General features: G+C 43.3%; 1 protein-coding gene across 1 annotated transcript; it reads right to left on the bottom strand.

The window, feature by feature from the left end:
* Positions 1 to 646: 646 nt before the first annotated feature.
* Positions 647 to 19,160, bottom strand: mbd6 (methyl-CpG binding domain protein 6). The gene is made up of 13 exons (XM_070968278.1): positions 18,932 to 19,160; positions 17,761 to 17,985; positions 15,621 to 15,760; positions 14,658 to 14,760; positions 14,138 to 14,309; positions 10,324 to 12,771; positions 8,828 to 9,843; positions 8,310 to 8,418; positions 6,873 to 7,018; positions 3,690 to 4,463; positions 3,404 to 3,456; positions 3,144 to 3,210; positions 647 to 1,986 (listed from the first exon to the last, which is right to left on the bottom strand). Exons 3-13 carry the CDS (start codon positions 15,734 to 15,736, stop codon positions 1,915 to 1,917), a joined length of 5,076 nt encoding a protein of 1,691 aa, XP_070824379.1. The 5' UTR covers positions 15,737 to 15,760; positions 17,761 to 17,985; positions 18,932 to 19,160; the 3' UTR covers positions 647 to 1,914.
* Positions 19,161 to 21,022: the final 1,862 nt, after the last annotated feature.

The raw sequence follows: 21,022 nt of genomic DNA, 5'->3' as shown, positions 1-21,022 counted from the left end.
CTATAACAAAGCTGCACAATCACATAAATACTTGGAAAAATATGGATATTTACCTGCTTCAGTAAACACAAATATGCCTATTTTTACAATATGAAGCAGTGTTCGATCAGCAATGAACCAATGGCCTCTATAAGGTTAATAACTTTTAAGATATACCGATAAAAGCCAGTTAAACAAGGAAAAACAAGCAAAAGAAGTGCAGGTATGAGACCTCTTCAGCCAACGTTATACCGATCAATCTTCAATATACTGTACTCCTTATTTAACCACATGTGAGAGTTAAAGGCAAACTTCCCATACCTGTCAAGTTCCTCACATCCTTTTCGAAGAGAAACCAACACACTGTATATTTTCTGTAAATAGTTTAATATTAAATAAAAAAAAGACTCCCATATAAAAAAGAAAGCTACAGTCCACAATTTAATCGTCTTTTTAAACATAAGTATTGAAAGCAAGGGGTAGAATGAGAAAAATACTTAATTACAATTCCCAGAAAAATTCACAATTCATTGTTTTCTCTTGTCTTTCTCTAACAATATAAAATCAAAATAAAACACATTAACTGTACATATGTACAAATCTCCAAGTGTAGAAATTGCATAATCTGCTTTCTTTTTCACTTTTCTTTATTCTTTTTTTTTAATTATTCTTTTTTTTTTTTAAATACAGCTAGAGATGCCAGTACTTTTGGGGCAGGGCAGTGTGTGGAGGAGAGCAGTGATATGAGGAGACAGAGAGGGGATATTAACTCCAAATCCACAGTAACACACAGACTCAACAGATCCACGTAAGACATAATCACTCTCTGCGTTTAAGTTTTCCAGCCATTCTTTCAACCAATCAAAGGACATACCGCACTGTACTTAGTATAAACTCTGGATTCCTGCAAATGTTCCATTTCATAATTCAATACTTCTACCAGACACTTAATGCATCTCATGGCTGGAGGAGGGTGGAAGTTTTGGTGGGTGTTCGGTGAATAGATATTAAATAGTCTCCATCACACCACAGCTACACGTAATTCTTCACAGCACCAAATGACACAGCATGTGAAATGTACGTTTTTTCAGTTTTTCTGAACTGTTAGTGAAGAAACCTGATACGGTGAACCACATTATTTCCTTTGCTTATCCCATATAAAGGTTGTTAGAAACTGTGAATGGGGAAAAAAATCAAGTCTGTTCTGTCTTATACTCCCTGCCATCACCTCTGAAAACCTTTCAGAACATGTTGTTGAAATACAACTGCTTTGTGTCTCTGCAAAGAGCCCTTTATCTTCCAGACAGACAGGGTCCCGTTTACTAAAATGGAAATGAATTCAACTAATGTTCGGACACTGAGGGGCTCAGCAATAGCACTGCTGTCCAACACATGCTCAGACACATAAAAGGACACACACATCCACACACGTACAGACAAACTTTCACCAGAGAGCATCGTTCAAGTAGATGGGCTTTATCCTGACTCACAGTTACACGCTGATGAGAAGACAACAGTACTCTTCTTTGTTGTTTTTTTTTTTCATGTTTTCTCATTGATATCATTCTAACACCAACCATAATTAACAGATCTCTGATCACAATGTCAAGGAACCATTATTCGTGAACTAGAGCTAAGAGAAGACCTAAGTGAAAAAGTATGGACAAAATTTATCTTCATTTTTTTTTTCACTTTTTATAAATTAATTTTTCAGACTAGATCTCTCTCCTATGTGTTTTTTCATAGTGGTTGCCATTACACCGGTTGACATGACAACAGCATAGTATTAGTGCAGCTGAATTAAAAAAAAAAAAAAAAAAAAAAGAAAGGTCTAAACAGTGGTGACGATGGTGGAGAGATGGAGGGGGAAAGAGAGGCGTCTGGCCGCCTTTCATTGGTGAACAGCTCTGACTTACAGCTCCCTCCACCAATCAATCACTGCCTCTGTGACCTGGCGCCTCGTCGCCTCCTGCCGCGGACTGATCTCTCAGGCTTCAGCAGTGCTGTCTGGAGCAAGAAAGAGAGAACTTATTGTCACATCAGCCTTATCACTTCCCAGTATCTCAGTGTTGGATAATCATTCCCAGATTCCCAGCAGAGGATAAAAAACTCTTTCTCTCCAACAAGCCATCATCTACCACGTGGTTTCCATCCTTCACTTCCTACAGTGCAGTCTAAGAGAGAGAGCACTGCCCTGACGTTTGCCCCAATTCAGTGTCTTGGTTTTGCTGTTTTGAGCAACGTGAACAAAAACATGAAACACTGTCTTTTGAGGTCCAAAGTACCTTCTCAACGGGTCGACTCAGTCTGCTGATGATCACGTGGTATGACTGAAAGCTTTGAAAACAGCACTCAGCTAAATGGTCCTTGTGGTGACAATGGTCTCTCAAATGATGCTTTATCTACTGCAAAGATCTCTTTGTGCTAAGCTGTGATTTTGTGGTGTTTCTGCATTGAGGTACAAGTAAATTGAAACACTGCTTCTCACTGTTACTTACAGATATGAATCAGAAAAGAAAAGTGGTGATGATGTGAAAATATCACACAGGATTATATCATCCTGTAGCTCTTGGTGCCTGATACCCATGCTAGCAGCTCTATGCGGCTGAACTGGGCTAAACACAAATGTCAGCATACTAACATGCTGATGCTTACAGGTATGTTTACCATGTTCACATCTGAAACACCATCTTGGTGTGTTACTATGTTAACATTTGCTAATTAGTACTAAAACCAAAGTACAGCTGAGGCTGGTGGAAATGTCCTTTGTTCTGCAGATATTTTGTCAAATTAAATTTCTGACAAATGAATATGTTGACCCAACGATGGTGCTATATGAAAAGTTAATGATCACCAAAGTGATTACAATTCACCCCAAGGAGAACAGGAACATCTCCACCAAATTTCATGATAATCCATGCAATACAATACTCAAAACTACAAATGAGAACCTCACTGTGGCGCTAGAGGAAAAGCTAGATGGTGGATCAGGTGCATCTAAGGCAAAAGAAATTCCAAGCTGTTGAAAATGAAAAGCAGCGTATTCATTAACAACAATTAGGAGTAAAACAGGCTGTGCTTTAATGGCTTGGAAGCAGTCTGACTAAACAGTGCTGCTGATAATCAAACCAATGGATCTGTATGATGGGGTGGCTTGATCTTACCGTAGCCTTGGTTTCCTCTAGTGCTGTAGCATCCATGTCTCTGAAGTCTTCTAACACATTCTGTAGCCTGATGCATAAAGCAAGAAGCACATTAGTATTCAGTAGAGCACGATGTAACCAAATATACAGGCTTTCTTCACTTCACCTGCCTCTCCAAGGCAATTGTGGGGGGAACACTGAGCTCTTAATGTAACGCTGACATTGACAGTTCAAGGTCTTGGAACCGGACTCTCTTTGAACCCATTAACAAGACAACTTACGTTTGTTTCCTTTTCCTTCCTCTTCTGGTTCCACCCACTGCTCCTGCTTGATCCTTGGGAGGTGGAATCAGAAATCACATTACCGAAACATCACAATGAAACCATCTACAGGTATCAGTTGCATGAACATGCAGCCATTCAAATCAATTATGATGCTAAATTTTTGACATTCTTTGGTTTCTACAAAAACTGAATTCTGGTGTCTCTGCAGGATGATTATGAAGTCCTACTATGTGATATCAATCTTGCCAAGAAGTTTGAAGGAAACAGGACCCCAGGCACTCACCCTTCCCTGTTCAGTGTGCAGCAATGTCCCAGCTGTCTCCTCACTGGGCCTCCCACTGCATCCATCCCTGGGACTGAGGTACCCCGCATGGGGAAGATGCCCCTGCCTATCCACCCCTGCCTCCACATAGGGGCACACAGCCGCAGCGGGCCCAGTACAGTCTGTCTTAGCCTCCTCCAAGTATATGGGTGGCAGAGGAGGCTCTGGGTGAGTATGTCCCTCTACCATGACCGGTTTCCTTTGCAAGGGTGGCGTAGAACCATCCTCAGTGGGTTTGGGGGTCCCTTGGGCTGGGGAATGGGCTGCTGCTTCCAGGTTGAGTCGGGATAAGTCTGGGTTACGGAGGGAACAGGCCCGACGTGGGCTAAGGGAGACTGGAGCGCTTGCCTGGGGCAGAGTTGGGACAGGGGTGGATGGGGTATGGTGCTCCATAGGGAACGAAACTGGCGGTAAGGCACAGAAGGGTGAAGTGGGGTCAGATGGCCCCAAGTGGGCCCTGTCTTCTTGCTCTTTAGCACTGACTTGAAGGAAGGAGGTATAAATCGTGTCCATGAAAGAGGTGTAAGGATCGATAACGGACCTTCCCTCCGATGCTCGCTGTGGGGGTGGGGGTGGGCTGGGCTCTTGGGTGGAGGCTGGGGCTGGAGCTGGAACAGGACTAGGTACTACCTCACAAGCGATCTGACTGGTTGGAATGTCTTCCTGCGGGACTGGGCTTTGTGTCTCCTGCAATGAGACTGGCTTCTCTCCTTCTGAGGGTGGTGCAAGGTTTAGCTGGAGGAAAAAAGGAAAGAAGTTTAGACAATCAATATGCATACAGCAGCAAACGATTCCCATTTCCTGACATGTATACAAATCCTGTAAACCCTTTTTCACAAGCTACTTGTTTCAAACACAGAGAGTATTGGTTCAGAACTACCAAGTTTTAAAGCTTAAATTATAGACACAATATTCATAAGGGAATAATTTGGAGAATGTGACGAAGACTGATCCACTAGAGAGGCCATGTCAAGTTGTTCGATCTGCAAACACACAGTGATGTTACAGAGAGGAGGTTCTTCCCTCACAAGATCATCTGCTGAGCACAAACACAAGGTCAAGGTCAATTTTATTTATATAGCTCATTTAAAAACAACCAAAGTTGACCAAAGTGCTTTACAGACTTCTAAGCACTGCAAAAAGAACATACATGAACATACAATTAAAAAAAATATATATATGCAGCCAGGATGTCAGCGCCCAACCGAACTGAAAGCCACTGAGTCAAGATGGCTCTTCAGCCGGGACTTAAAAGGTTCCATAGTCGGAGCAGCCCTAATGCCCAGCGGCAGGGTGTTCCAGAGTTTAGGGGCTGCCACTGAAAAGGCTCGGTCACCTTTAGTATGAATCTGGGGACCTCCAGGACCACTTGACTGGACGACCTCAGTTCTTGAATAGGTTTGTGGACCTGAATAAGGTCTGCTAAATAATGGGGGGCCAACCAATGTAAAACTTTAAAAACAAGAAATAAAAACTTAAAAACTATTCTAAAATGAACAGGAAGCCAGTGTAGCGATGCCAAGACTGGGGTTATATGCTCCCGCTTTCTAGTCCCAGTTAAAAGCCGAGCGGCACCATTTTGGACCAACTGCAGCCGGCGGAGTAGGCCTGGGCAATATATATCGATTTTTTCGATTAATTCGAATTTTTTGCTGTGGACGATTTAAAAAATAATAAATTTGAGTTTTTTCTCCTCTTGCTACGACGCGCCTTTTGCCCCCCAGGAGCTTCCGTAGCCAGGAGCTCCCTCCCCCCTCCCCTTTTGCTTCTTTCGCAGAAATACACATACACACAGCAGCAACATGGCTATCGCTAATGATAGCGAGTAATGAGTTGGTGCTGGTCGTGCTGTCTACGTCTTACAACACATGTATGTTTAGCGCCGTGGAGACCTGGCTTTGTATGGTCGATGTTCCATATTATAGAATAAAACTGTTGAGTGAAATCCCAATTTCTCCGCCTGTCCGCTCTCTGAGCTAACTCACCAACTGGAGCCTCCGCTAACTGCTAATCCTGCTAGCCTCTCCGCCTGCACCTACGTTCATTACACAGTGGTATGGAACTGGTTTGGGTTTGCAGCAACAGACGTGGAACAGGTGACTGCACACTGCAAAGTTTGTCTGAAGCCCATAGCAACAAAAGGCAGCAGCACAACGAACTTATTCCAGCAACTAAAACAGACGCATCCCGCCGAGTGGGAGAAATGCCACTCTTTATGAGGGGAACAAGACTGCTACAACCAACACACCTTTTTCATAACAAAAGAACAGCTTGCACTTTAATTCCCAGAGGGAAAAAGGGGTTACCTTAAGTTTTTAATAAAATAAAAGCAAAACTTGTTTCATTTGTACTTATTGTCTTCTTTAAAAAGTAGAGATCAGAACAGGAAAGGAAATTTTAACATTCTAAAAACAGACGAATGGAAACTCGTATGTTAAAAAGTGTTTGACGATCATAAACGAGTGTGGCAGAGACATCTTGGCAGCATATACAGAGAAGTAAAAAGACAACAAACAACAAACTAGGCAGAGCTGACAGACGGCGTGCCTTGCACAACGGTGCCATCATTACGCATTACGTATTACATAAGGGAAAAATGCAAAGCTTGTGGAGTTTATTGTGACAGCCAACTTTAATATATGCCTGTCATCACGTTACTCATGGAATCAACGCTAATTAGACAATGATTAATGATTACTGATATAATATGCCATCATTTTTACCAGCAGCCAGCTGGGGGCTGCTACCTGAATGATTTACACATTGCTCTTCGCTGATGAAAAATAGATTTAGAGTCAGAGTTTAGTGAATCTTTGTAAATTTATTTTGCCACTCTACAGTATGCAGTGAAATGCTTACAGTGTAAAGCCCAGCTGTCTTATAGGAGAGCAGTGCTGCAACACTGGCAGGCTGAGGTGGGCAAAACACAGCAGAGTACAGTCAAGAAAGGATCGGATTTTGTCCTGATTTATTTTTGCCAATACCAACCCTTAAAGTATGCCCTGATCAGCCCTGATAAAGATCTTCAGGATTAGCTCGGGACAAGCATTGTTGAACAACTGAGCACATAAATCTTAACAGCCCCTTTTTAGGTGGTAACATCTTGATATTCTTTATCCATTAAGCTACATGTCAGTTGCCTACCTGTATGTTGTTGAGCAAGTTGATGGCTCCATCAGGACCCTGCAGCAGAGGCATGCCCAAAGCAGAGGTCTGGACTGGGGGAAGGAGGATGGAACCTGCTCCAATCCCCAACATGTTATGGAGGCCTGCGATGGCAGAAAGATCTCCTGCAAAGACACAGTTCAGAGATGCTCATATATTGGCTTACTACAGAATGTCTGCAGTATTAAAAACTTTTTTCATTTTTGCTGGTACCATTTCATTTATTCTTAACATTTTGAATTTAATATTGAGAAAGAATAGTCCTTGTCCATACACATGGGCAACCTTGGCTTGGGATTTGCATGTCCATTGGAACAAGGTGACCCACTTGAAGGTGTATCTTTAACTGATGACGTTCTTGTCTTGAGTCGCTGATGTTCAAAAGCAGCAGGCTCACCCGTGACTGTGACTACTGGTCAAAGAAGCGGCAAATTGCTGGATAAACATTTAATTTCCTGTAAATTCTTCACGATAAAAGTCCCCTGTTATCTCTCTTGTTGGTGCCAGTCTGCCTGTCCTGGAAAATTTCAACGTTCAAGTCAAACTGGAGAAATTCCAGTCACATATTACCTGATTAGGGGCCCTATTTTTTGTGTCCAAGTGACCTATGCGGAATAATGAAGTTTTTCCAGTATTTCATGAGAACGTTGCAGCCACGACACGAGCTGCAATGTAATCCCTTCGGGCATTTGCATACCATCAATGTACATTCACTTGAAGTGTTTGTTTTTGCCACTGACAGGCTCAGACTGTTATTATGGAAAGAATCTTTTGCTTAAAAAGAAAAAAGTAAGATCCTTTCAGTTTGACCAGAAATAACAACTATGTCACTTTTGCCAAAACTACCAGGCTAAATTTACAGAAACAGTAATTTTCTCATCATAGAACACACTCCATTTAAAGGTGACAAAACCAAGCTCTTAATTTACTAAATCAGGAGAGGAGTGAAGGAGAGGGGGCCAGAATATTTTTGCATCTAACTTGGGAATTATTTTCACTGGACATTATGACGGGAGAGATTTAAATACGCTTTTCTGGTAAACTTCTATCCATTATGCAGTGCATTCAATGCATCCATTGCGATGCTGCTTTTTGTCCCCCATACCCAAATATTAATTATTACAATTGAATGTCTGGATATTTGTCATTTCCCAGCACATTTGATTGTGAGGGAGAAGGGGCGTCGCCCTGTGTTGGTCGCCATCAGAGAGATGTCACACAAACCATTCAGAGGCGGGTTGGCCACGCTTTGGTCTGACTCCACACAGGGTCTATCTCGGGTGCAGCTCGGGACAACTCAGTGCAATCAAACTGATAATGGAAATGCAAATCAGGACGGCCTGGTCTGACTCGGTGCAGCCAAAAGTACCGATGGAAAAGGCCTACAAGCGTTACAGAGGGTTGGCAGGAACTCACCTAATACAGCAGGGTTGAGCAAAGTGGGCAGTAACTGTTGAAGGATGGGGTTGTCCTTGCCTTGGAGAGATAGGGGGATGAGGGTGTCAACACCAGCATCAGTAGATACCTGGACAATAGAGGCAGAGGTAGCAGATCAGATGATTAGACTTTCATGCAAAGTACAAAATAGTGAGCCAAAGAAAACAAAAAGGTAGTAGATACAGACAAGATTAAAATGTTTTACCTCTTTTAAAATGAAAAATTTTAAAATGTACAGTAGTACAGAAATACAATACACAAGGTGAACAGACTGCAACCGACTAAAACAAACCACATAGTTTGAGGACGGCTTAATTTGAAAAAAGTTGAGAGAAAACTCAGATTTTAGCAGTAAAGGAAAATGGTTGGTGGATTTTTGAGCAATTAAGCTGCTAATACAGGGAAAAAAGGGAGCAGTTGAAGAAATGTGCTCAAGGTTTTTGTAAGGAAAAAGAAGGAGCTCAGGGGAAATAGTTTTAGGAGATAAGGGAGCCTACCTGAGGTTGGGTATGTTGGGTTTGCTGTGCAGGAGCTAAATGGGTGTGGGGAGGTGGGTTGAGCTCGGCAGAGCTCAGGGCAGCAGTGAGCAAGGCAGGGCTGAGGGGCAGGAAGGCTGCGGGGGGAGGAGGAAGAGTGGCAGGAAGGAGCAGAGACTGCAGGGCTTGGATAGAGCCCTCAGCTCCAGGAGGAATGGAAAGGAGGCCCTGGGCAACCTCCAAGAGCCCTGGGCCCGGTAGGGTTGATGGATCCAGCAGGCCAGAGGTCTTATCCAGGGTGAGACCCTCCAGTGTGGTGGGGATCTGCTGTGGCTGCTGCAGAGGAACTTCCAGGCTGACCTGGCTCAATTGACCCAGCCCAGATAGAGGTAATAAAGGGGCCTGCTGTTGCCCAAGCAACAAGGATGCCATGAGCAGAGCCTGAAGGCTAGGTTTTTCTGTTAGGCCTAAATCAGCTTCCTGTCCTGGAGTAGGGGTTGAGCCTGGGGCTGGGAGCGGGTTCAGCAGGCCCAAAAGGTTCAGAGGCAGCTCCCCTTGGGCACCACTCAACAAGGGCAACAAGGGAAACAGAGGATTGTTATTTATCTGTTGTTGCTTCTGTTGCTGATCCTGGTTTTGCTGCTGTGTCTCTTGTTGTTGTATCAGTAAATGCTGCTGCTGCTGCTCTGATTGCTGCTGCTCTGCAAGATTCTGTGGTGTAGCACTGGCAGGGGGTATCTGTGCATGTTGTCCTCCTAACCAAAGCCCCCCTAGGGGCAATGAAGCCAAGACTGTAGGGTCCAGGAGGGACGGGAGACCTCCTGTGGATGACAGCAGCTGGAGCAGCTGCTCTTGGTTCATGAAGGGGAAGGCCTCTGCCAGAGGTAAGGGAGTGGTTGAGTCACCCACAGCTGAAGGTGTATTAGGACTGTGATTGTCCCCGAGACGAGAGGAGAGAGTGGGACCAGGGCTGGTGGCTGGTGGCGGTTTGGTCACTATGGAGACCTTTGGCTCTACACATCTAGGCTCCTCTGGCCCTGTGGGAGAGAAATGAATCATTCACATCTGTTTTGGTGAACTTATCAATCGGTAAACAAAGATTACACCAGGGTTTGGAGCTGTGCAGTATGCAATGTTTCACGCAACTGTGGTAATTGTCTCTGGTAGAGCATTGAACACCTGATAGTAAGCTACAAAACAGTATTATATTCATATTATATATATTTTATATACATGCTACCAATAACACATCAATAAATATGTGCACACAGATTAAGAGCAACACCCTACCAACACCAAAGGGCGCAACCATTAGAAAACACTTTAACCACTTTCCCCAAACCATCCTAAGAGATACAAGCATCTGTAAATGCTGATTTAATGTGAATAAATGAGTGAGTAAAATGTGTGAGCGAATTTTATGTGGGCTACAAACTATATTATTTCAATATGCATTAAAAAGTTAAGGTTATATCTTCATGACTAAAGACACACTTCAGACTGAAAAATATCCTCACCTGCAGTGGGATTTCCTTGGGAAGACATCACAACATCAGTGGTACGGTCGGAGGAGCAGCCCTCTCCCTGGGGCACGGTGGAAGATGCTGCAAGAAGGGCCAGGACATGGTTGCTAAGATCAAGAGGCTTCGGGGAGCTGGATATCGCCACAGAAACACTGCCTTGAGAATGACTCAGGTCCACTGATGTCGAAATGCTGTTACCACCAGCCTCCCTTGCCACAGTGCCCTGTGGCGAGGCTTCCTGCAGTGGTGCCTGGGAAACAGAGTCTATTGTAGGAATGTTACTCTCAGTTGGTTGATGCTTGTCTGAGGGAGCCTGGGACGTGTGCTGAGAAGGGCTGCTGCTGTTGTGTAAAGCTAAATTTGAGTTGGCCAGCACTGTAGAAGACAGAGAATGTCTATGTAGAGGACTGGATTTAGTAGACTGCAGATGTGATGGAGACTGCACTGATTTGAACTGAGAGGAAGGTGGAGGGGGAGAAAGCGGCTGTGACACAGAGGGTAAAGGAGTAGTGTTACTGGCTCGGCACGGTGACTGAGTCTGTCGGTGCCTGACATTAGAATGAGGGGCAGAAGAAGAGGGCGACAGTCTGGGGCTTTGTTTATTAGTGTGTCCACCTCCTTCTATAGACACAGATCCTGGCTGAGCTGAAGAAGAGTTGGATGCTGAGGCTGTGGCCTGTGCATTCTGAACACTGAGCAGGTGTAACAGTGCAGACAGAGGCTGGGTTGGAGGATCCAAGCCAAGAGGTGTAGGTGTCAGGTGTGTAGTGAAATCCAGAGCCTCATTTTGCCGAGGAGGCCGGGAAAGGTGTGCTATTTGTCGGGGAGCAGGAAGCCTCGCTGTCTGCCCTGGGAGAACATGTTGATGGTTTTCTAACATGACAGCATTCTGGTTCTGCACAGCTGAGGTAGAGGAGGAGTGTGAGGAGGAGGGGAAGGAAGGGGAAGAGGAGGAAAGGTTGATAGCAGTAGCAGAAACAGCGTCTCCTGGTGGGGTCTTCCGTGGCCCATTAGTCAGCTGCTGGGTATCTCTTAGCATGCTGAGCACTGTGGGAGATCGCCTTTGCCTCTTCCTGTGCGATGCATTACGATCTGCTGCAGGAGGCAGGTGGGGCAAGGAAGAGGCCAGGGACTGGGCCAGAGACTGGGATGGAGGAAAGAGGACGGAGGAGGCCGATGCAAGGGAGGGATTGGGAGGCCTAGTACAAGCGATGGAGGAGGGAGGGTGGCTGTTATGTAAAGTGCTGTTTGTTACCTTTGATGACGGTTGCTGCTGTGCCTCTTTTAAGACCTCCAGAGAAGAGGGCAAGCTCACCGGGATGCTGGCCACATTTGAGCTCTGGCCCTGGGTTATCTGACTAGCCAGCTGAGCTTTGGCAGCTGCAGAGAGTAGGCTACTCGCAGGGAAAGAAGTCGGGTGTGGCAGCTTGCTCTGATGGCTGTGGTGGTGGTTCAGGAATGGCCCCAGAGATAAACTAGAAGGTCCTGCAGAGTTCAACTCAAAACTTGGTGGTCCTGAGCTGGAAGTCGGACTTGTGGTACTCTTTGAGGGCTTTGATGAGAAAGCATGAGGGTTGCTACTGCTTTGGTTGGTCAGTAAGGAGGGGTTAGTAGGGATAAGGAGGTGGTGGTTATTAGTGCTGCTGTTGCCTGAGTTCTTAAACTGCTCCAAGATGTCTTCAAGCTTGTACTTGGGGAAGTGGGGGGAGGGGGAGCCACCAGAGAGAGGGGAGTGCGGAGAGGAAGAGGTGGATTTCCTCCTCTGAGACAAGTTACTTCCCATCAGTCCTCCTCCTGCTGCTGTTGAGCCTCCTCCCTGATCAGAGAGAGGGGAAGGAGAAGCTGAAGGGTGGCGGGACCGCTGGTGAGGAGACACACAGTTCATGTTCTGGACAGAGGGAGAGAGGGAGGGAGATGGAGAGAGGGGGGAGCCTCCCACAATGACACCATGAGGATGATGAGTGTGAGTCTGTGCTCCTCTTCCTCCTCCACTTATGGTCAAAGGGGAAGAGGGAGGAGGTGAAGAGAGGGGCCCTAGCCGAGGAGAACCTGGAGTCTCTGGGGATTTGGGTGTTCTTTGACCTTGACTGATGTTCTGAGGGGTGGGGGTGCGGGGTGACTTCTGGGCAGTGCTGAAACCTGGGAATGAGGAGCTGGAGGGAGAGCTGGAGGAGACAAGGAGAGGAGGAGGATGATGAAGTCTTCTTAAAGCATCTAGAGGATGGTGAGAGTTTGTGCCCATGTGAAGGACAGGGGAAGACCCATTGTAAGGGTAGATAAAATGGTGGGAGGATTTGGGGCTGGCACAGGGGTTTGGGTGGAGGTTGCTGTGGGGTCGAGCTGGAACTGGATAGAGTTTGGGATGGTAAATTCCATTATCCTCTTCTTCCCGCTCCATGGGTACTCGCTTTGGATCGCGGCTGTCTGCTCCACTGCTCATATCTGAAAGTGAAAACATACACAAGATTACTAAATTGTTGTTACTTCAATGTGATAGGTCTTGTATACAGTCTATAAACTAATTACTGAGAATGAAAATCCTGCCATATTTGAGGTAACAGGTGAGGAGGTGAGCAATCCTGAGGCCATACTAAGTCTGCCTTGGAAATACTGCCGATCACAAACAGAAGAATCACAAACCTTCCACTTCCATTAGAGATCTAACCCTGCACATGTTCAAAATGTTAACACAACACTCCCAATACTGTATGTGCACTATGGTGGACCTGTTTTAACTGAATGCACATTAACAAGAGAGAAGATAATGGGAGAAAAGAGCCAAAGAAATTAAAGGGAGTTCACATACATCTTGTCAAAATCTAAACACACTTATAAAGAAAAAAAAAATCCACAGGACCACAATGATGGAACTATCTTGCTGCACATGGTAAGACTTTGCACTTGTGTCTGAATGTATTGATGGATATAAACTACGGCAAGACATCTGAGCAAACAAAGTATCCACAAACCACTCATCATGGTCTTTGCTGAATGTCTTCTGTTCCCAGTGTGGAAGTATATTACAGCTACTAAAATATCACTAGTTTAAATTCTTGGAGTCTGACAGCTGCTGCACAGACCAGCACTCGTTTTTTCAGTCCTCCACCCACCTGCTCCCGCAGGATTTCCAACCATCACTGCCTTCTCTAAAAGATACTCCTTCCCACTCCTGCCCACCCCGATGATCCATGCTTCTGATCACACACCATCAAAAATATTTTCAAGTGAAAATCTGTCTGGCCCTTCCCACAGTCAAAACAAGACGCATTTAGCTGTGTTATGGATTTTGCTGTAGGCAGCAGGAACTCGAAGTGTATATGGAAATAAGGATATGGATCACACCCCAGTTTCTGATAGCTAATGTTGTGGGAACAAGAGAGCGAGGGAGAAACGAAACGGAAACATCTGTTTCTGTATTTTTGAGGCATATGGTTTGGAGTAAGACAGAGTATTTACATGCAAGGTTGAGTCTGATAACAGCCTCTCATTCTTTCAGAAATGAAATGAAATTTTTGATCTCTAATTCATCTCACCATGTGAACACTGACAAAGCATTAACGCAGACATTACAGTGCATTTGGATCCTGCAGGGCCTGCGTGACCATAGTCCCATTAAAGGCCCTCTACATGAGCTCAGGACTGTACAATCAGCATACCCAAACCCAATATCAAAAGATCTGGGGGGACAAGTACAGATTTTGCTTAAGTTTGTCAGACTTGAACTGGAGATACTTTACAGAGAGACTACATCTACTTAGATAATTTGTATAGTACAGGAGTAGAATGCTTCAATGCTTCAAAATTTAACCTTGGTGATGAAGGTTGGCAAAGGGCAGCTGTGAGGCCTGCATACTCCGACACAGAGCAGCCATCGCTACCACTTTCCTGCGGTGGTTACACAGTTTGGTCATGTCCTGCTCTGCTTTGCCTAATGGCTGGCTGTGCTGCTCCACCTTCACTCCCACAGTGAAGTTGAAAACCTGCAGGATACCAGATAAACAAAGAGGATTAGACAGAATTCAGAAAGACCACTTTGCATAACATTTCATCAAATTTAGGACAGTTAAGGGTATCCCTGTGGGTATATTACACTTATAATATTCATAGTCACACACGGATCATTGTGCACTCAACTTTTTATGAATCAAAGGTTAGCCATGATAGACAAACTAGACAAAATTCAAAAGTCATAGATATTCAGCACAACACGTGTGGGGATGTAACATGTCTGCATCTTCTTGTTCATAAAACAAGCCGACCCTTGTGTACACACACACCCACGCCCACGCATGCTACACGAACAAATTTCAAATTTTGACTGGCTTTACCTTATGGATGATGAGTGGACATTCAAGACCACATTTGCAGGTGCCATCACTCAACAGATAGGTCTTGACCTCGTCCAGAGAGGACAAGGCAGTGCCACTGGGACTACAGAAAGAAGACAAGGACAAACTAAGAGAAAACTCAAAGGTGGCTGAAAAGATGTGCTTAAAAGATATGTTCAAAGCCCAGCAATGTTCTAGGTTGCAAAGCTGAACACGCATCAGGATCCCCTTATTTGAAGTACTTATACCCATCTATAGGGCTGCATATACAGACTGAAGGATGGTGTGTTTTACATAGCTGCTTTAGACAGTCCTGCTGTATTACAGACACTGAAAATAAACCTTATTATACACCTTTGGACTTCATTTCACTGTGGTCTCAGCTTACTGTCTCCTTGCCATCTGCTTTTATGTCTTTTTGAAGAAACTGTGGTTCCCAGGCTTGCTAGGTAACATCAGAATAACTGATCACAAATCTATGTTATCGCCTATATATGCATAAGATGCTGTTACATTATATTATCAAGGCCGTGGCTGCTTATAACACGAAAATTACTCTTAAAAAAGACTTTGTCCTGATAGGCTTGGGTACAAAGCAATTTCATAACTAAATGTCATATTTTACACATTAATTTTGAGCAAGATTCAAACCACTGTTCAATGAACTATGTGCATAAAAACTGAAACTCTGCCCTGAGCGTGCCAAGGAAAACAAAGCAAAGGGAAATTTTGCATTTTAATGCAAATTTCTAAAACAAATCCAAAGAAGCTACAGTCATCTATTTGGGTAATATCCTTCCAAATAAATTTGGCAAAAGCAGCATTGTCATTTCTCCACAATAAATCACATAGCTCACACATGTACACATTCGTCTGCCTTAACATTAAAATCCTTTGTCCAAAATATGAATAAACATCAGCGACAAGTCTGCATGTGCTTTTTGATCAACTGAAACAACCCACCTGACATAGATCACCTGCCCGCCCTCCACTCTCCTCTGCCAGCCAATAGGGACGTGTATTGCAGTGGTGTGGACACCATCCTTGTCCCCACTTACAGTCTCACTGCCTCCCATCATTTTGTAGTTGCGGCCTGCCAGCACCTTGGGAAAGCAGCAGGGTATAAATACATGTTTTCTTTAATGCCATAAAATTAAGTTTAATGTGTTTAATGACCCATTGATTTTGCTTTAAATTATTACAGTGTCCTTTTGCCAAAGTCAGCTTAATTGTCTAAAATATTTTTAGGGTTTTAATTTTTTTTTTTTAAGTTATGGGCTAAAAACATCTTACAGCATGACTAGTGTTCAATCATGAATTTTACTTTTGCAATCTCTAAATCTATAGTCTCTATAGTATCATATCTGAATGTCATTTTGGAATGACAATTTACCAGAGCTGTGAAACAGTCAAACTTCTTTCTATGGTCCAAAATCGGAGAAGGCTGCCAACGCAGCTGAACCTCTGTTAAAAATGCACATATGCATGCATCTATTTTGTTCCATGCTTTTAGTGTGCCTTACTGTGAGTCACTGAATAAGCAAACACATGCATGTATAAAATGGATGAACAAATGTCTCTGCAGTGAGGTCTTTGAGATATCAATGTTTTCATTAAAGCAACCTGCATGCAAAATGTGTGAGCCACATTCATATGATGAGACAACACCAAATGTCAATGTCAAACATAAAACATCACCGTGATCAAATTAGCCTAGGCTTAACAGAATCACAGAGAATGCATACAATGAGGGCTGCTCATTACAACACCAATTCCCAAAAAAAGTTGGGATGCTGTACAAAATGGAAATAAAAACAGAATGCGATGACTTGCAAATCCTCTTCAACCTATATTAAACTGAAGACAGTACAAAGACAATAAATTTAATAGTCAAACTGATTAAGTGCATTTTTTTTTTTTAATAAATGCTCATTCTGAATATGATGTCTGCAATATGTTCCAAAAAAGTTGGGACAGGGGCACGTTTACCACTGTGTTACATCATATTTTCTCAGTAACGTTTGGGAGCTGAGGACACAAATTGTTGAAGTTTTGAAAGTGAAATTCTTTCCCATTCTTGCTTGATACACAACATTAGTTGCTCAACAGTCCAGGGTCTCCATTGTTGGATTCTGTGCTTCCTAATGCACCACACATTTTCAGTGGGAGACGGGTATGGACTGCAGGAAGTCCAGTGTAGTACCATGCTCTTTTACTATAGAGCCACGTTGCGGTAAATGGTGCAGAATGTGGCCTGGCACTGTCTTGCTGGAATAAGCAGGGACGTCCCTGAAAATGATGTTGTCTGGATGGCAGCATATGTTGCTCCAAAACCTGTATGTAGCTTTCAGCAGCGGTTTTTGGCCTCGCCCCTTTCTGTGCAGAGATTTCTCCAAATTCTCTGAATATTTTGATGATATTATGGACTGTAGATGGTGTAATCCCTCAATTCCTTGCAACTGCATGTTGAGAAATGCTGTTCTTGAACTGCTGGACTACATGCCCACGCAGAATGTCAAAAAGTAGTGAACCTCATCTGATCCTTGCTTTTGAACAACTGAACCACAATGAAGCTGTTTATCTGTGGAATGTTCCAAACAGGTGTTTTTGGCGCATTCCACAACTTTCCCAGTCTTTCGCTGCCCTGTCCCAACTTCAAGTTCAGAACAAGCATATAATTATGAAATCAATCAAGCTGATGAGGTAAATTTTAAAATATCATCTTTGGGTTATTTATCAATTGAACATATGTCTAAATGGGTTAGCAAAATATTGCATTTCTTTATTCACATTTTGACATCGCAACTTTCTGTAATTGGGGTTGTAAATATACTGCATGACATCAATGTCAGAATTTACTTCTTAGCTGTCCTCTACATTTCCAAAAAGGTCTGACAAAGAGCCCAACATTTACTTTCCTAATGTATGTGATCCTGACAATTCAAGCTCCTATTGAATGTTTTCTCCAACATTTAATACCAAAAATATGATATAAACTTAAAATTACAGGGTGTGGCCATGCCAAAAGAAAAAAAGTTTTGGATGTACAGTAAAAAAAAGAAAGAAAAAAAAAAAAGCAATGACTGAAGCACATTTTGCCTACCTTGTCATCTTTGGGAAGCCAGGATCTGTTTTGGCTAAGGTATCCACTGTCCAGTGTACATGCTGGTGGGTGAGAAGCGCACAGACTGCCAGTAAAACCTGACTTGATGCTCAAACACCTGGACTTTCCTCAGCTCTGAGGCAGATCCTCAACTTAGAGGATGACTCCTGCAGATTTGTTTGCTCAGTTCACATGAGAATAGGGTCTTGGATGAAGATGGTGTTCCTGCAAAGAATGGGGGAGGTGGATTATGTAATCTGACAGGGAGAACCAGGGTAAATAACTGATGTAATAAGCCATTTCCTGCAACTGATGTGATCCAAGCGTAAAGCGTACAAATGATTACATGAGATGCATTACTCTCTGAAAAAGAATACAACTTCAGAGCAAGCTGTGGCGACTTTGAAGTGGGAGGGTGTGTTTAGATAGGCCCGGGGTTGACTGACTGTTTAGCCACAATATAAGCAGCTACCTTTCCAACAAACAACAAGCTAACAACTTGAAAGGAGCATGAAATAAAATGTTAATGGAATTCGTAGTTGAGCTACAGTCGACATCTCCGCAGTGTGCAGGCATGGAACAATATCTTACAAACTACACGACTGATAGACGGCAGGCTAACAGCTAGGCTAACAGCTAAGCTAGCAAGCTACCCTACTTTGTACTATGTTGTCGTGACAGCTGTCAGGCGCACAAAACACTCCGATGCAAAACTCTTGCGTGTTAGCTATGGTAACAAGAAGCCAGTCAGGCACAATACTGCTTCCCAAAAAAACTCGATCACCTGATTTCACTTACTTAATGACTGCCGTTAGCAAACGTTTATGTTAGCAGGACCTATCAACCTTTCTCTGCGTCAGGCTCCCTGTGTTGGCGAAGTTTTGGAGTCTTCGCTTTTCTGGCTCGCGGGAGAATCAAGAGTTAGCTGGCTAGCTAACGGACTAGCCAGATAATGTTTTGAAAACGGCTGATAGTTTAATAAATGGCCGTAAAATAAACAATTCCGTCATTCTAACCACGCATTAGCGCGATCAATCAGCTCTCAGCGTTTATGCAGCGTCTGCCAGTCGGGTTTAAAAACAAAGGGCAATAACGCTTCATTTTACTGCGCCTGGGATCTCGGGGCTAATGCTACCAGCTAGGCTAGCAGAGCTAACTGACTGAAATTTACTTGATTCTGGAGTGTCCCAAGACTGAAGGATGTCCCGCTCCTGGTGCACAGTTATCCAGCCGTTGCTTTGGTCTCTGCTCTGCTAAACCGTCTGGCATTCAAATGTATTCCGACAACCATTACGACCCATGTAATCCCAAATTCACAGTTTCCCACTGTTTTTTTTCTTACAGATTCCGAGCAAAAAAAAATAATGGAGTTTTCTGTCGCGCATGCGCACTCACCGCTCAGGGAGTATTGTACCCGACATGCAACGGGACCTTTGTAGTGTTCCAGACAGACATCAGTGCGGAGCTACTTGATAAAGGACATTATAATGACAGAATAGTAAAAGGCCTGGGACACATGTCGGCAGTCAACAGTAATGGATTCATGAGCAGCTTTCTACACTGAATTTTAGCCCACATCGTTTAACAATATACAGAAATGAAATATAACACAGATTCACTTATGTATGTTTTTTAAGTGTAGACTTTATGAATGTATATCATATACCATACTGCTGCTCAGCATGCTATTTCATGCCCTATTTCCCCCAAATAATTATTCCATGCATAACTTGATGTCAGAGTTGGCTTTCAAGGCCAAATATATGTTGACACCAGTTTCCCATCCCTGTCAGTGCATCTTGGTAACACAGGAATAGCCATACAGCTAAGAGCAAAGACAGCAAATACTGAGCGATTAAAGGTAAAGAGTAGTAGATAATAAATGGTCAGGACTGTGATGTACACTAGTATGTAAAAAAGATGTGTATGTATGAAAATCACCAGTGATCACCAACATAAATAAAAGTCATTTCATTTCATTTATTTATTTATTGAATTGGGACAGTGCACATTAATCAACATATCAGCGCTAGACAACAATGTAAATGTGCTGGCATTAGCACAATAGCTAAAAGCATAGCATAGCAAAGTCAAGCCTTCTTAGTTGCAAACACTACAAATAGTGCAAAGAAATAAATATTTAATGTATATGTGTAAGTGGACTGGATGATATACATCTATACATATCAATATACTTTATGTGTAGCATGCAGGATTTATATTGACAATGCATTTATAAGACAATGCATGATGCATACGTTACATTATACATCAATTACACCGTGTTACATTATGTAGATGTAGCCTATGCCAAGGCAGTTAAGTCATTGCCTAGTTTCTGTGTGTTTGGTGTTGTCTCTGATTAACATGTTTCAGTGAGCTTATGATTTTGGTGAAGAGTGAATTAGAAAACCCCCAGACCCTCAGGGGGCCCAAGACAAGCCACTTAAGGTGACACCTGATTTATTACACCTGACCCAATGACCCGCCTCCTAAAAATCACCATCAGGGTCATTGTGATTGTACTTAACCCAGCTTCATTAATGAAATTAATTTAATTCATGTACGATCCCACCCTCATGACAATTTTTTGGCTAGTCACCAAAAATGTAATGAGACCATCTTACATTATTTGCTTTACTCATCTTTCATTTATATCTTCTCTACATCTCCACATGATGGTGTAAATGCTGTTTCAAAAGGTACATTTTAAGATACTTTATTCTCAAAAACTTGTCAAATATGTATGTAATTCTGTGTAAACTCAGCCTCAGATCTTTAACCCCCCCGAATTACCAGATACATCACTGAACAGTGGGCATATCATCTCAGTGCCTTGAATTATTATCAGTCATCATATCAACATCCATCATAATTAATTTACGCACATTTAATCCAGCACTGATGTGAATTATCAGATAAAATGTTTAATAAAGAGGTGACACACAGTTGCATTGTGCATTGTCTTTGCTCTCCAGGTGATAACAGGACAGTGAACAATATGAAGGCCTGTGTGTGTCTGTTTCTGTTGTCTGTGAACGAGTGGGACGAGGGAAAGAGGTGCGTCTATGTGCAAGGACAGAGGGAGAGAAGATATCTGATTTCCCCTCGTCATCTTTGCTCAGCCTGAGGTCCCCAGCTGTCCCAAACAGTCATCTTGACACATGAGTGCTCAGCTTGGCACGCGCACAAACACATACAGACACACACACACATACAAAATCATATGTAAGTACACAAACACAGACATAGGTCACACCCG

Source organism: Chaetodon trifascialis, chromosome 8 (genome assembly GCF_039877785.1).
Source record: "Chaetodon trifascialis isolate fChaTrf1 chromosome 8, fChaTrf1.hap1, whole genome shotgun sequence".
Lineage (NCBI taxonomy): Eukaryota > Metazoa > Chordata > Actinopteri > Chaetodontiformes > Chaetodontidae > Chaetodon > Chaetodon trifascialis.
This window is presented reverse-complemented; position numbering and strand designations above follow the sequence as displayed.

Coding starts and splice junctions, on each gene's coding strand:
- mbd6 (XM_070968278.1), bottom strand. CDS start 15,736: ATGATGGGAGGCAGTGAGACTGTAAGTGGGGACAAGGATGGTGTCCAC. Junction 14,761..15,620: donor GGGCAGGTGATCTATGTCAG/GTGGGTTGTTTC, acceptor TTCTTTCTGTAG/TCCCAGTGGCACTGCCTTGT. Junction 14,310..14,657: donor GTCCACTCATCATCCATAAG/GTAAAGCCAGTC, acceptor GGTATCCTGCAG/GTTTTCAACTTCACTGTGGG.